Source organism: Mytilus trossulus, chromosome 14 (genome assembly GCF_036588685.1).
Source record: "Mytilus trossulus isolate FHL-02 chromosome 14, PNRI_Mtr1.1.1.hap1, whole genome shotgun sequence".
NCBI classification, from domain to species: Eukaryota; Metazoa; Mollusca; class Bivalvia; order Mytilida; family Mytilidae; genus Mytilus; species Mytilus trossulus.
The window spans coordinates 20,051,816-20,065,346 of NC_086386.1; the positions used below are offsets into that span (position 1 = coordinate 20,051,816).

General features: G+C 33.2%; 1 protein-coding gene across 11 annotated transcripts in view; it reads right to left on the reverse strand.

Moving 5' to 3' along the window:
* Positions 1–13,531, reverse strand: part of LOC134696050 (probable phosphorylase b kinase regulatory subunit alpha) — a 62,371-nt gene that overhangs the window by 47,666 nt on the left and 1,174 nt on the right. For all 11 annotated transcript variants that reach the window (XM_063557602.1, XM_063557612.1, XM_063557611.1 and 8 more), the window contains exons 2-7: positions 11,506–11,664; positions 10,588–10,804; positions 4,774–4,856; positions 2,148–2,228; positions 802–900; positions 123–164 (exon numbers count right to left, since the gene is read on the reverse strand). In XM_063557602.1, the coding sequence (XP_063413672.1) occupies positions 123–164; positions 802–900; positions 2,148–2,228; positions 4,774–4,856; positions 10,588–10,804; positions 11,506–11,664 (681 nt within the window). The remainder of the gene's footprint in view (positions 1–122; positions 165–801; positions 901–2,147; positions 2,229–4,773; positions 4,857–10,587; positions 10,805–11,505; positions 11,665–13,531) is intronic.

Genomic DNA, 13,531 nt, shown 5'->3' on the forward strand with positions numbered 1-13,531 from the left:
TAAGTCAGTTTACTTTATAAAACATTTACCCCTGCAATTATTTTTCAGCAATGATAGTTTATTTTAACACCTCTGCTATAGTAACCATTACTGTATAGACCAATCTGTCTAAGGGTACTTACTTTGGAATTTGATTCTCTGGGTAACATAGAGTGAAGAATGGCCTGTAATAAATATTCATAAAAGTTAAACAGGTACAAATGTAAAAATCTTCATTTTACTTACTAAATTCAGGATAGTTCAAACTGTTGTTATTTCAAAGTACAGATAGAAACAGATGTGTGTTTTAACATTTTTCTATGCGCATGGCAATTTTTTACACAGACAAATAAAGCATATATTTGAATAAAACAGATCTACACTTAAAAAGGTTGACCACACTGTTCTAGTTTGACACCCTTGACCTTATAAAAACCTACTGTTAGGTGACATCTCCCATAAGTAAATGTTTTTATGCACATGATGTTGTATTGATCCCAACACTGTATAGATATCTGAAGTTATCACATGAATTTTGTTGGTAAAATGAAATAGAACACAGTAAAACATTCTATTTTAAACAATCTATATTAGAACTAAAGTATTGTGATGTGAAAAAGCAAACATTTTTGTTCCTACATAACCTGTCAGATCTTTTGTTCATTAAAAACGAATTTCAAATGAGATTGAATAAATGAAAGGACATGATGTTACTGCAATCTTCTGACACAGGATATACATTATTGGCTTTACCATAGACAAATACTAAACCTCGTCACTTTCTGACTACAAACAGTCCAAACATGCTTTATCAGAACATACCTGGCACTGTTGAGCTTCATCAGGAAGTACATGTACCACAGAATGAGGCCCTCCTCTAGATCCAAACAGATCTAATTCATTAATAGCTTCCAAGGCAGCCTGAAATTCAAAATTCAAAAATTAAACATGAGTTCCCAGGGGTCGAATTTAAGCTTTTTGTTTACTGGTCAGCCAGACCAATGGACTGAAAAATCTACTAGTCCGGCTCCCAATCTACTGGTTTTGCAAAAATGACATTCATTTGACAAAAAACTAATATAAATGATAGATGCTTAGTTTCATTTTCATGCTTTTGTTTTTACATATGTTAAACAAGAAAAAGAGACTCTTGATCCTGATTTTGATAAAAGCTTTGAAAATCTCAATGATTTTCTTTATCAAAATCAGAATCAAGGACAGATAAAATGTCAACATTGTCTTCCACATCAATCTAATCCTTTTGGCAATTTCAAAAACTTTATTCCGATCTTCTCTTTGAATGTCACTTATTACAATTGTTTTGTAGGGCAGTTTAGCTCCTTTCAAATATTTCCACATTTTGTACTATTGTGAGTGTATTAATTTGATCAATTGTAATATTTAGTACCCCCAGTAATGCATAATTGATTTTGCAGGTAATTTTTTTAAAACAAACCAAGATTGCGATTCAAATTTTACTGGACCTGGACCACAAGACCATAGCTAATTTCGACCCCTGAGTACCGGGTAACTTCTAAAGGCATTCATAAGTCTGAAACATTATCTATTCTAATGTTGTGTTTAAGTGAAAAAAGAATTGGTTAAAGAGAAATTTAGTTTTTGTACAAAGTGTGTACAGATGAGTGAATGGACCATTAAATACCTCCAGCCTTCAATGGGAGTAAAATGGACCATAAAATACCTCCAGCCTTTGATGGGAGTATAATGGACCATTAAATACCACCAGCCTTCGATGGGAGTATAATGGACCATTAAATACCACCAGCTTTCAATGGGAGTATAATGGACCATTATATACCTTCAGCCTTCAATGGAAGTAAAATGGACCATTAAATACCTCCAGTCTTCGATGGGAGTATAATGGACCATTAAATACCTCCAGCCTTCGATGGAAGTATAATGGACCATTAAATATAACCAGCCTTTGATGGGAGTATAATGGACCATTAAATGCCACCAGCCTTCGATGGGAGTATAATGGACCATTAAATACCTCCAGCCTTCAATGGGAGTAAAATGGACCATTAAATACCTCCAGCCTTCGATGGGAGTATAATGGACCATTAAATACCACCAGCCTTTGATGGGAGTATAATGGACCATTAAATACCTCCAGCCTTCAATGGGAGCATAGAAATCAATACTACCTTAGCCATTCCAATTGAACTGGAATTTAATTCTGGATATCCATGATTGGTTTTATCTCCTCTTTCCCATATACCATAATCCTGAAATTAAAAAAATCTATACTGAGACATCGACTACATGTAAAGTTCATTTTCTTTGTATGTATGCAAATAAATTGCTTCGCTGAGCACAGCTGGGTATGACCGCAAATGTGCAAACCTGAAAACTTGAGGCCAAAATGGACATTCACGCTTGAAACAGGTCTGAATTTGGATTGTAATTATATTTTTGACAACATAACATGTTTCTGACACAGAATAACTGTAGTCATAGAACTTAAAATTGACCAAAAAAATATTAAATGGGCCCTTTTTGGCCCCTTATTCCTAAACAATTGGGATCATAACCCCCAAAATCAATCCAAACCTTCCTTTAGAGGTTCTAATATAAACTAGAGGCTCTAAAGAGCCTGTGTCGCTCACCTTGGTATATGTGAATTAAACAAAGGAAGCAGACAGTTCATGACAAAATTGTGTTAAGTGATTGTGATGTGTTTGTACATCTTACTTTACTGAACATTCTTGCTGCTTACAATTATCTCTATCTATAATGAACTTGTCCGTGTAGTTTTAGTGGAAAATGTTAGTAAAAATTTACAAATTTTATGAAAATTGTTAAAAATTGATTATTCTTAAGGGGTCAATTGACCATTTTGGTCATTTTGACCTATTTTTGAGTCTTAAATTGCTGTACATTATTGCTGTTTACAGTTTATCTCTTTCTATAATAATATTCTAGATAATAACCCAAAACAGCAAAATTTCCTTAAAATTACCAATTTAGGGGCAGCACCCTAACAATGAGTTGTCCATTCATCTTAAAATTTCAGGGCAGATAGATCTTGACCAGATAAACAATTTTACCCCATGTCAGATTTGCTCTAAATGCTTTGGTTTTTGAATAATAACCAAAAACTGCATTTAACCTCCATGTTCTATTTTTAGCCGTAGTGGCCATCTTGGTTGGTTGGCCGGGTCAAAAAACACAAAATTTAAACTAGATACATCAATGATGATTGTGGCCAAGTTTGGATTAATTTGGCCCACTAGTTTCAGAGGAGAAGATTTTTGTAAAAGATCATGGATATTTACGAAAAATGGTTAAAAATTGACTATAAAGGGCAATAACTCCTAAAGGGGTCAACTGACCATTTTGGTCATGTTGACTTATTTCTAAATCTTACTTTGCTGAACATTATTGCTGTTTACAGTTTATCTCCATCTATAATAATATTCAAGATAATAACAAAAAACAGTAAAATTTCCTTAAAATTACCAATTTAGGGGCAGCAACCCAACAATGGGTTGTCTGATTCATCTGAAAATTTCAGGACGGATAGATCTTGACCTGATAAACAATTTAACTCCCGTCAGATTTGCTCTAAATGCTTTGGTTTTTGAGTTATAAGCCAAAAACTGCATTTTACCCCTATGTTCTATTTTTAGCCATGGCGGCCATCTTTGATGGTTGGCCCGGTAAAAAAACACAAAGTTTAAACTAGATACATTAATGATGATTGTGGCCAAGTTTGGATTAATTTGGCACGGTAGTTTCAGAGGAGAAGATTTTTGTAAAAGATAATGGATATTTACGAAAAATGGTTAAAAATTGACTATAAAGAGCAATAACTCCTAAAGGGGTCAACTGACCATTTTGGTCATGTTGACTTATTTGTAAATCTTACTTTGCTGAACATTATTGCTGTTTACAGTTTATCTCAATCTATAATAATATTCAAGATAATAACAAAAAACAGTAAAATTTTCTTAAAATTCCCAATTTAGGGGCAGCAACCCAACAATGGGTTGTCTGATTCATCTGAAAATTTCAGAGCAGATAAATTTTGACCAGATAAACAATTTTAACCATGTCAGATTTGCTCTAAATGCTTTGGTTTTTAAGTTATAAGCCAAAAACTACATTTTACCCCTATGTTCTATTTTTAGCCATGGCGGCCATCTTGGATGGTTGGCCGGGTAAAAAACACAAACTTTAAACTAGATACATCAATGATGATTGTGGCCAAGTTTGGATTAATTTGGCCCGGTAGTTTCAGAGGAGAAGACGACGGACGACGGACACCAAGTGATGAGAAAAGCTCACTTGGCCTTTTAGGCCAGGTGAGCTAAAAAGAAGATGTGATATGATTGCCAATGAGACAACTATCCACAAAATGACACAAGCAACCTTGATTTTTATTTACATATGCTAAAGTTATTATCAGAAAAACATCTGTCTTTGGATGACAACGTGATAGCAAGATACAACCAATATTTTTTTAATTATAGCAGTCGTATAAAAAATATAGAGTTCACATCACATAATATATTTATGAAGTTATGCTGAATATATGCCAATTGGTACAAATCAAAAGTGCAATGTACTGTATATTCAAAAACTTTTGTATTGCAAAGTTTTTATCAATGCGAAAAATGTGACAGTATAAGGTTTTGCATTATTAAAAACTCCCATTCGTAGTCAGATTTTCCATCACAATTTTTACAGTTCACTTGTATAAGATGTCACTTTTTTTTTAAATCTACAAAATGTATTTCAGAAATGACAGTACTTTAATAATTCACTCACTGGAGTTCTATATGCAGATTCTATATAAAATACAAGGTTCTGTACAAAAGATACTTCATCAAGTGTGTAAACTATTTGTAAACCTACAATAGAAGAAATTTTCATTTAAAAAAAAAATGTTTGATTAAGAGTCATGAATTAAATTGACACTAAAAGTATGGAATGAAAATCTTTTGCAATTCTTCTACATTGTATTAAAAATTATGAATATCAGTCATTGTTATTGAGTTGAAAATTTTCAATATATATATAGATTTCCTTTTATTTTATTTAAGAAATAATTCATGGGGGATGGAATATATCGTGATTTTACCACGGGTTGGCCCTTTATGCCAAATATTTTACCCTGAGCGATATCGTGATTTTACCACGGGTTGGCCCTTTATGCCAAATATTTTACCCTGAGCGATAGCGAGGGGTAAAATATTGGCATAAAGGGACAACCCATGGTAAAATCACGATATATTCCATCCCCCATGAATTATTTCGATTCTAATAGGACAATTACGGTATAAATTTTAAATTGAAGCGGTCTAGGTCAAGGCAAATTCTGGCTGTTCCCGACTACGAGTGTTGACGTTATAGATGTGTAAACTAAATATGTGTATATTTTAAAATGATTTTTCAATTACAGTCGTTTTCGGATGTAATTTTAATGTCATGTATTTGAAATTATGTGAGTTTAACTGTCAGAAAAGATTGAAGTGGTTATTTACTTTGATTTACAGGCTAATCACATTCAAAAATGGCGCTGTCAATGAGGTCAGTTGAGTGTGTATCGCCGATGTGTAAACAGTGGTTTGTTTCCAGTTACACGAGGAAAATGATACAACTTTTCCTCTCTTTTTTAACAAAAGTAAAGAGCAGTGGATACTATATGTAATTGTTTAGTGAAATTACATGGGGAGACCAAATCCATGTCGCATTGTTTACAGTTTACTTTGATGTGTACCTGTGTACACATGTAAATTATCGAGTAGAAACGAAATCAACAGATTAACACAAGTGTGGATTAAACTTTTATAATATTTTCACAACTTTATTACAACATGGAGTTTTGGCAGACTAAAGATATATTACAGAACTAAAGATAGCTCGTGAGTAACTGATGATCATAACACAAATAAACCATGTTAACAGTCAAACAGGTCAATGGTTTTCTTCTTTCTGTACAATGTTGAATGTGAAAGTGCCGCCAGTTATTGAGGCATTGTTCATGATATTGAGTGCGGAATTCGACATCTGCTCCTTGGACATTCTGACCTCAATATCCCTTCCTGCGTCTGAAGAGGAACATACAGAATTTCTAGAATTTGAGGTGAGTGTTGTAACATTTGAAGCTGAACCCAGTGAAGGGATAGTTCCTTCTTGTAATGCGGAAGATAGTATTCTTCTTTCATTATCTGTTGGTTCATTAATGTAACTCTCAAGACTCTTTACATTCCGATGACCAGTAACTGACATAATTTTCAGTAAATCTACCCCTTGTCTACTTAAAACGGTTGCAACGGTGGCCTTAATGCAGTGGTTAGTGTATATTTTGGAAAGATCTGCACTTTTTGATATTCTAGACATCCATGATGCCAGCTTATTTTTCCCAATAGGCTGTGCTGCATACCAGCAATCGGGTCTGGGGTTTACCAGTGTCTGTTGAAAAAAAGCAGAGCATTTTGGGCTAAGCTTACTAAGGTACAGATCTAAGCTATGTACTGGGCAGTTAAGATCATTTGGACGTTCATACATACGAGTTTCTTTTATGTTTTCCTTTCCATCCACCCCATGGTGGGTTTTATCACATTCGTTGTATGCCATGGTATAATATTTCATTCCTTTATCATCGGTGAGTTTATGATAAGAGTTTGACTTCAGTTCTGGCAAACCCTCTTGACCGCGACGTCCAAAGTTAAGCATAACATCCCAGAACACTTTGTTTTGTAATGTGTCTGGTGAATCAACATTGAACACGCCACAAGAATATAGCTTTTCTATATCCCCCTGTGATATTGCCTTTTTATGAACTGTGGTATCTTTACCATCACGTTTAAGGAGTTTTATCAAACCTAACAACACATGGTTAGAAGTCATGAACGCACGATCTGTCATGATCTTAAATTCTCTATTGTGCGGTGAACTATTTAAATGCCTTGAAATTGCAGCCCTGATTCCTACGAGTGCAGACTTTGAATATTCTAGTCCTTGTTTTGTTCTGAGGCTTCCATAAAAAACCCTAAGGCGTTCATTCAGTGTTGACTCTTCTAGATTTTCAAATTGTAAGTTGTGGTCATTTTCCTGTAACCAACATGAAATTACAATTGCCCTATGAATATTTTGTGATTTTAAACAGAAAATATCAGAATAATCTATAAATGGTTAACCTATTTGTATGTGGTAAAATTAATATAAACTCATGTCTGTTAAAGGCCGTGGTAAAGTTCATATAATTCATGCCTCTATAAATGTGATATTTACATGTTTCAACTGTAAAGTATGTACATTTGTATATACATGTACATTTGTACTTGTAAATTGTAATGCACATATAAAAAAGAAGATGTGGTATGATTGCCAATGAAACAACTATCCACAAAAGACCAAAATGACACAAACATTAACAATTATACATGTAGGTCACAGTAGGGCCTTCAACAATGAGCAAAGCCCATACTGCATATAGTAAGCTATAAAAGGCCACGATAAGACAATGTAAAACAATTCAAATGAGAACCTGTTTAATGCGGTTGTATAATTCATGCACCTTTGAATGTTTTTTTTTACATGATCAACTGTAAATGGTATTTTTTGCATGATTGAACTGTATTGTATACATTTATAAATACATGTATATATACAATGCACGTTTCCCATATAATACCGTGGTAAAATTCATATATATCATGCCCCTGTGAATGGTATTTCTTGCATGATTCAACTATTATATGAATTGATAAATATACATGTATATACATGAACAATGTATGTTACCCGTTTAATGCCGTGGTAAAATTCATATAATTCATGCCCCTGTTAATGGTATTTCTTGCATGATTCAACTTTGTATGAATTAATAAATATACATGTATATACAATGCATGTTTCCCGTTTAATGCCGTGGTAAAATTCATATAATTCATGCCCCTGTTAATGGTATTTCTTGCATGATTCAACTTTGTATGAATTAATAAATATACATGTATATACAATGCATGTTTCCCGTTTAATGTCGTGGTAAAATTCATATAATTCATGCCCCTGTGAATGGTATTTTTTTCATGATTCAACTATTGTATACATTTATAAACATGTAGTAAATCATTTGTTAATTGTAATGGACAACCAGGTAATATCATGTACAAATGAATGCTTATAAAGTTCTGGTAGTATAATCATGGCAAATACACCCATTAACAATGGGAGATTGAGGTTCGACTCCTCACTAGGACAAATTTTGTGCATTTCATTTGTGCATTATAAAGAATCGGGTAACTTTGTAATAATACAAACTGTAATTATAAAAATGGCAAAACCAAAATCACTATAAATTTGTTTTTAACCATAATTAGGACAAAATAAATGACCTTAAAGTTTTTTATTATTCAAAATTCAACCCAATATGATTTTTTTTAAATGACGAATACCTCTAAATAATTTTACACCCCATTGTGTCTGTTTGTCTGTGTTTTTCTCATTTCTTGCTTGGGAAATCTTGTCAAGTTCAATCTCTGAACACGATTTGAATCTCTTCTTTGCAGGGACAGTCACAATATTTTCTTCATCTTGTTCATCAACAGCATTTTGTGGTGGATCAGCACTCTCTATATTCAAGTCATCATCATTTAAATTAAAAAGTTCCTCATCTGATTGGGATTCTTCCTGAAACTGCTCTACATTTACAGGCTCAGACTGACATAACTGATGCTTGAAAACTTTGACAACACGGCTGGTTTGGACAGATTGTATAGTATAATGTCCGGCAAAATGTTTGTAAGGTTTTTCATAATTGATTATCTTGTAACTCTCTCCTTCTAGGTCTACTATTGTTCCAATTTGGAATTGATCGTGTACTGCCGTCATTTTCCAACGAGTGTTTGTTTACATGCAGACGACAAATTGATTATTTATATCTATATCTTTTTTATCTGTTTAAATACTTACCTTTTACTGAATAGATTTTTTTTATTTTATTTTTATTTATTAAATCGTGCTCTCAACAAATTTGTATCATCGTTTGTTTATGCTTCCGTGTTTATTTTTAACTACATACGACACGGGGAGTAAATTAGAATAGCGTAAACAAACCGTGTGACGTTGCAAATCAGGTGACACAATATATTCTCATTTTACCACGGGTGTGTTCTCAAAGCGTTTGAAGGACCTCATGTTAGAATTGTTAATAGGTCATGCTGTCTTATAGACATGTATATCTATCCCCCTGTAATCAATATGTAACTGCAAACATAATATATATAAACAAGAATGTGTCCAAAGTGCACGTTGCCCCATCCGCACTATCATTTTCTATGTTCAATGGACCATGAAAACGTAGTAAATCTCTAATTTGGCATTAAAATTAGAACGATAACATCATTGGGAACATGTGTACTAAGATTCAAGAAGATTGGACATCAATTTCATAAAAAAACCTATCTCGACCAAAAAATTAACCTAAAGCAGGACAGACAGACAGGATATTAACAAAGGGACGAACAAACAAACAGACCAACTCACAGATCAGAAAACATAATGCCCATGAATAGGGCATAAAAAATATCTGATAATTTTTCTGTTCTGTAGTTAACAAAATACAATTATATTACATATCTTAATTCCTTCAAACACAAAATAAAATTTATTGATAACAACCAATGAACGTATTTGTAAAATTATTTCATCATTTTTAACTTTTCATAGAATGTTATCAACTTGTTTTCTTTTTTCCTACTAAGATTCTATCTATATATATGCTTTTCGATGATGACGATCTCAAGAAAGGTGAGTTATATAACTATTTCTTTGTGCAACCCTCTAATAACAAGTATTTTGTAATGCTTTACAGTCGGGGGTACTACTTGTACAAGTGTATTTTATTTACTTGAAGAAGTAAAAAAAAAAATACATATATAAGTAAATAAATAATGTTTAAATAATCTCCCCTTCATTTTCTCAAAAATTTACTTGTATAAGTAAATTTTTCTTACAATCCAACAAAAACCCTCAAGTTGTTGAGATGTAAAATCATGCCTTTAATGATTTTTCCCAGGTTTGCTCAAATTTTTTAATTAAAGTTCAATATTTCATCTCATTAGTTCAACAAAGAAACTGATTGCGCAAAGATCTTAAGTATTTGCGCAAGGCCTTCAAAAATTGCTCCTTGGGGGCTTGTAAATGAGCAGTGTTCTGAAGATAACAGACAAATGGGATTTTCATTGTCCATGAAATTGCACTGAAATGATTAGTAAAGACATCTGCAAAGAGCAGATAATTTAAAATTCTATTAAAGCAAAGAAATCCAAAGATTTCAATAAAAGAAGATAGGATGACTTTTTTACTTCTACAAGTAAAAAAATCTGAATGTCTAAGGGACATAACTCAGCCAATATTTTTTTTTACCTATACAAGTAAATAAAATTCACTTGTATAAGTATCGTACAAATTTACTTATATGTGACAGTGTATATTTATTTTTACTTCTTCAAGTAAATAAAATACACTTGTACAAGTAGTACCCCTGACTGCTTTATTTGATAAAATTACAAATAGTTAGATCTATTTTAAATAGATCTAACTATTTGTTTATTAGTTGTGTGAGTCTACTACCTGAAGCTGTGATCTGTGCCAGCATCAGTAGGTACAATGAAGTAGCATCGATCTGAAGATGTCCCCATTGTGTATCTCCTACAACAGTTTTACCAGTCAAACTACAATACTTGGCATGGAGTGCATCTGTTTTGTTCTGGCTGTATTTAAATTTCTCAAGTTTGCTCACTTGCATCATCATACATCTTAAAAGTCCTCTCATCAACTTTACCACTGACTGCAAAATTAAAATTAAACTACTGTGTATTCATTATTATTTAATAGCTCAAGAACACCTAGAAAGATGACAGACAAAGAAGTTATGGGTACTTTATTGACCCAATCATATATTTCTAATAGTTTTCCCTACCCATTCACATATTTTCATGCTTGAAAAAGTGACTTATTCCAGCAACACGTCCTTAGTATCACCTTGTGTATACTGTAAATTCGTATTCAAGAAATAAAAGAAATTAAATCCCACACGAAAATTTCTGCTTTTACAGTATATAGGAAGTAGACCCTTGTTTTGTGTATGTAACTTGCTTGTATGCATCTTTGTTCAAAATAACAATATTAAACTTGACCTCCATATTGAAATTACAATTGAAAAAGAATTGGTTATATAGTCATAATTTAATACATTGTATGATTGTACACAGAAACAACCTAAAGTGTCATAATACAATATATCAATGACAATTACTCCTGAGTGGAATGAAATATCGTTAATATCAAACTTGACCTCAGTCTTGTCATCAGTCTTATCAAATTTGAATAGCATTGGTTGAAAAGTTAAAATATTAGTGAACTGAAACTGCAGGCAGCTGTTCATTCATTTCTTTCATTCTGTCATAATTCAATTAATTAATAACTGGATATTATGTACAATTATTCTTTATTTAGTTATCTGGACAATCATATGCATGAATAATATACCTGTTCTAATTCAAAAGATTTTGCCCTGTCCTCATCCAAATCTGCTGTTTTCCTGTAAGCCAGAGCCAAACCCCATACTGCCATGATGGAATAAACATTGTCTCTGACCCAGGCATGAGTGTTTGTTTCACTGGCTGGGAAAAGTCCAGTAACTGGATTCTGAAATTATAAAAATATATATATATTAATTCTAAAATATCATAACCAATTACAAAAAATATTATCATGGTTATCAAGAATAGACAGGCCAGCTGAAGGACGCCTCCGGGTGCGTGAATTTCTCGCTACATTGAAGACCTGTTGGTGACCTTCTGCTGTTGTTTTTTTTATTTGGATGGGTAGTTGTCTCTTTGACACATTCCCCATTTCCATTCTCAATTCTAATACATATACAAGTGTAATAATAAATATAGACAAAATGTATAAAATGTAATTCAAATGGGAACACACCATTGGTAACCAATAAGCCCACTCACAGACTCCATACCCCTGAATTGTCATCATGTTGGCAAATAACATCTCATAAGATTCCTAGGACTCCTAAAAGACTCATTCCTCCTACAAAAGCATATGCACATCAACAGGTTTTATTCTCACAAAATACATAGTTTCATGGAATTCTGTTGTATAGTTTCAGAGGTTTTGTACCAACATATATACTAGCTGTTACAGAGTCTAATATTATCTGATTAGGAGGACAGGCTGTGTTATTGAATTATAGTTGTATATATATTTGTCTGTTGTAACTTTATTTCGACAAAGAGTCAGTGTGTCCAATTAGGGACAGTATATCACTATAAGACAATGTGGCTGGTACAGCTTGTCCTCCGAATCAATGGGACAGACTGTCAATACAAGACAGAGCGGTATGGTCCAACTTGTCCTCCGAATGGAACAGTCTGTCACTAACTGACAGTGAGGGCTGGTACAGCCTGTCCTCCAAGTTGGAAGGATCTGACATTATGTCCAATTAACATTTCAGACTAAAAACAGTACATTTTTGTATATCACAATCTCTGATTATGCTGGCCATGGAAATTTTTCTAGTCCATTCTGTGCCAAAAACTATTTGAAGCACTAGTCCATAGGGCTAGTTAAAAAAAAATTACTAGCCCGAATTTATATGTACTTGACCAGATAAAATCTGTGTCACCGAGGGGGGTTTGGGGGCATGCCCCCCCCTTTGAACATTTTGAAATATTAGATGTAAAATCCTGCATTCTGAGGTTACATTTTTGTATCTGGAAGTGTATATAACTTTTCAAAAATATAGAGTTTTTTTCTCCATGTCATACAAAAAAATCTACTTTCCTTATAAAACCCTTCTCAAAACTGTTGACAAGAATTTAAGACATACATGTAAAATAAAAGTATACATGTAGATATAAACCCCTTGCCATCACATTTTGTTTAAACTATATTCTCATTCAAATTTGACTTTGGAAGTTAAAGAGATCATCCTTTCTGAAGCAGACCAAGAAAAGAAAAAAATTAATCAGTTAAAATTTTATTCTTCATGATTTTTCATATTATTTTTCAATTTGCTGAACAATTCCTGTTTAAATACGAATACAAAGTTGCCTCCTATTCCCTGCTCCTTACAGTAGCTACACAACATAACTAGACTCTCGCCAGGGTCAGGACTCAGGGACAACCGTCCGTCCAATGAGTTATAAATTCTCTGACCCGTTTATCCTCGTATTTTTTTAGCCTCTGTAACTTGGTCAGACTTGCGAGACGGCCCTTTTAATACCTTTCATGGTCTCGCACTTTCCGACGGTAAAGCCATGTATATCCTCGGGTGTATATCAAACGATGTTTGTGACCAAATTATGTGTACACTTGCGGAAAAGAAGGTCCGAGACCACCATTGTCGTCCCTTGATTTTCGTTGTTCACAAATATAGTCCCTAGTGTTGACAGTGGGTTACTTGCCATTAATTTTTATACCCCTTCCAAATTTATTTCTCCATGTTCAATGCCTCAAATTGCAAGTAGGGGGATGAAATTACACTGTAAAAAAATTT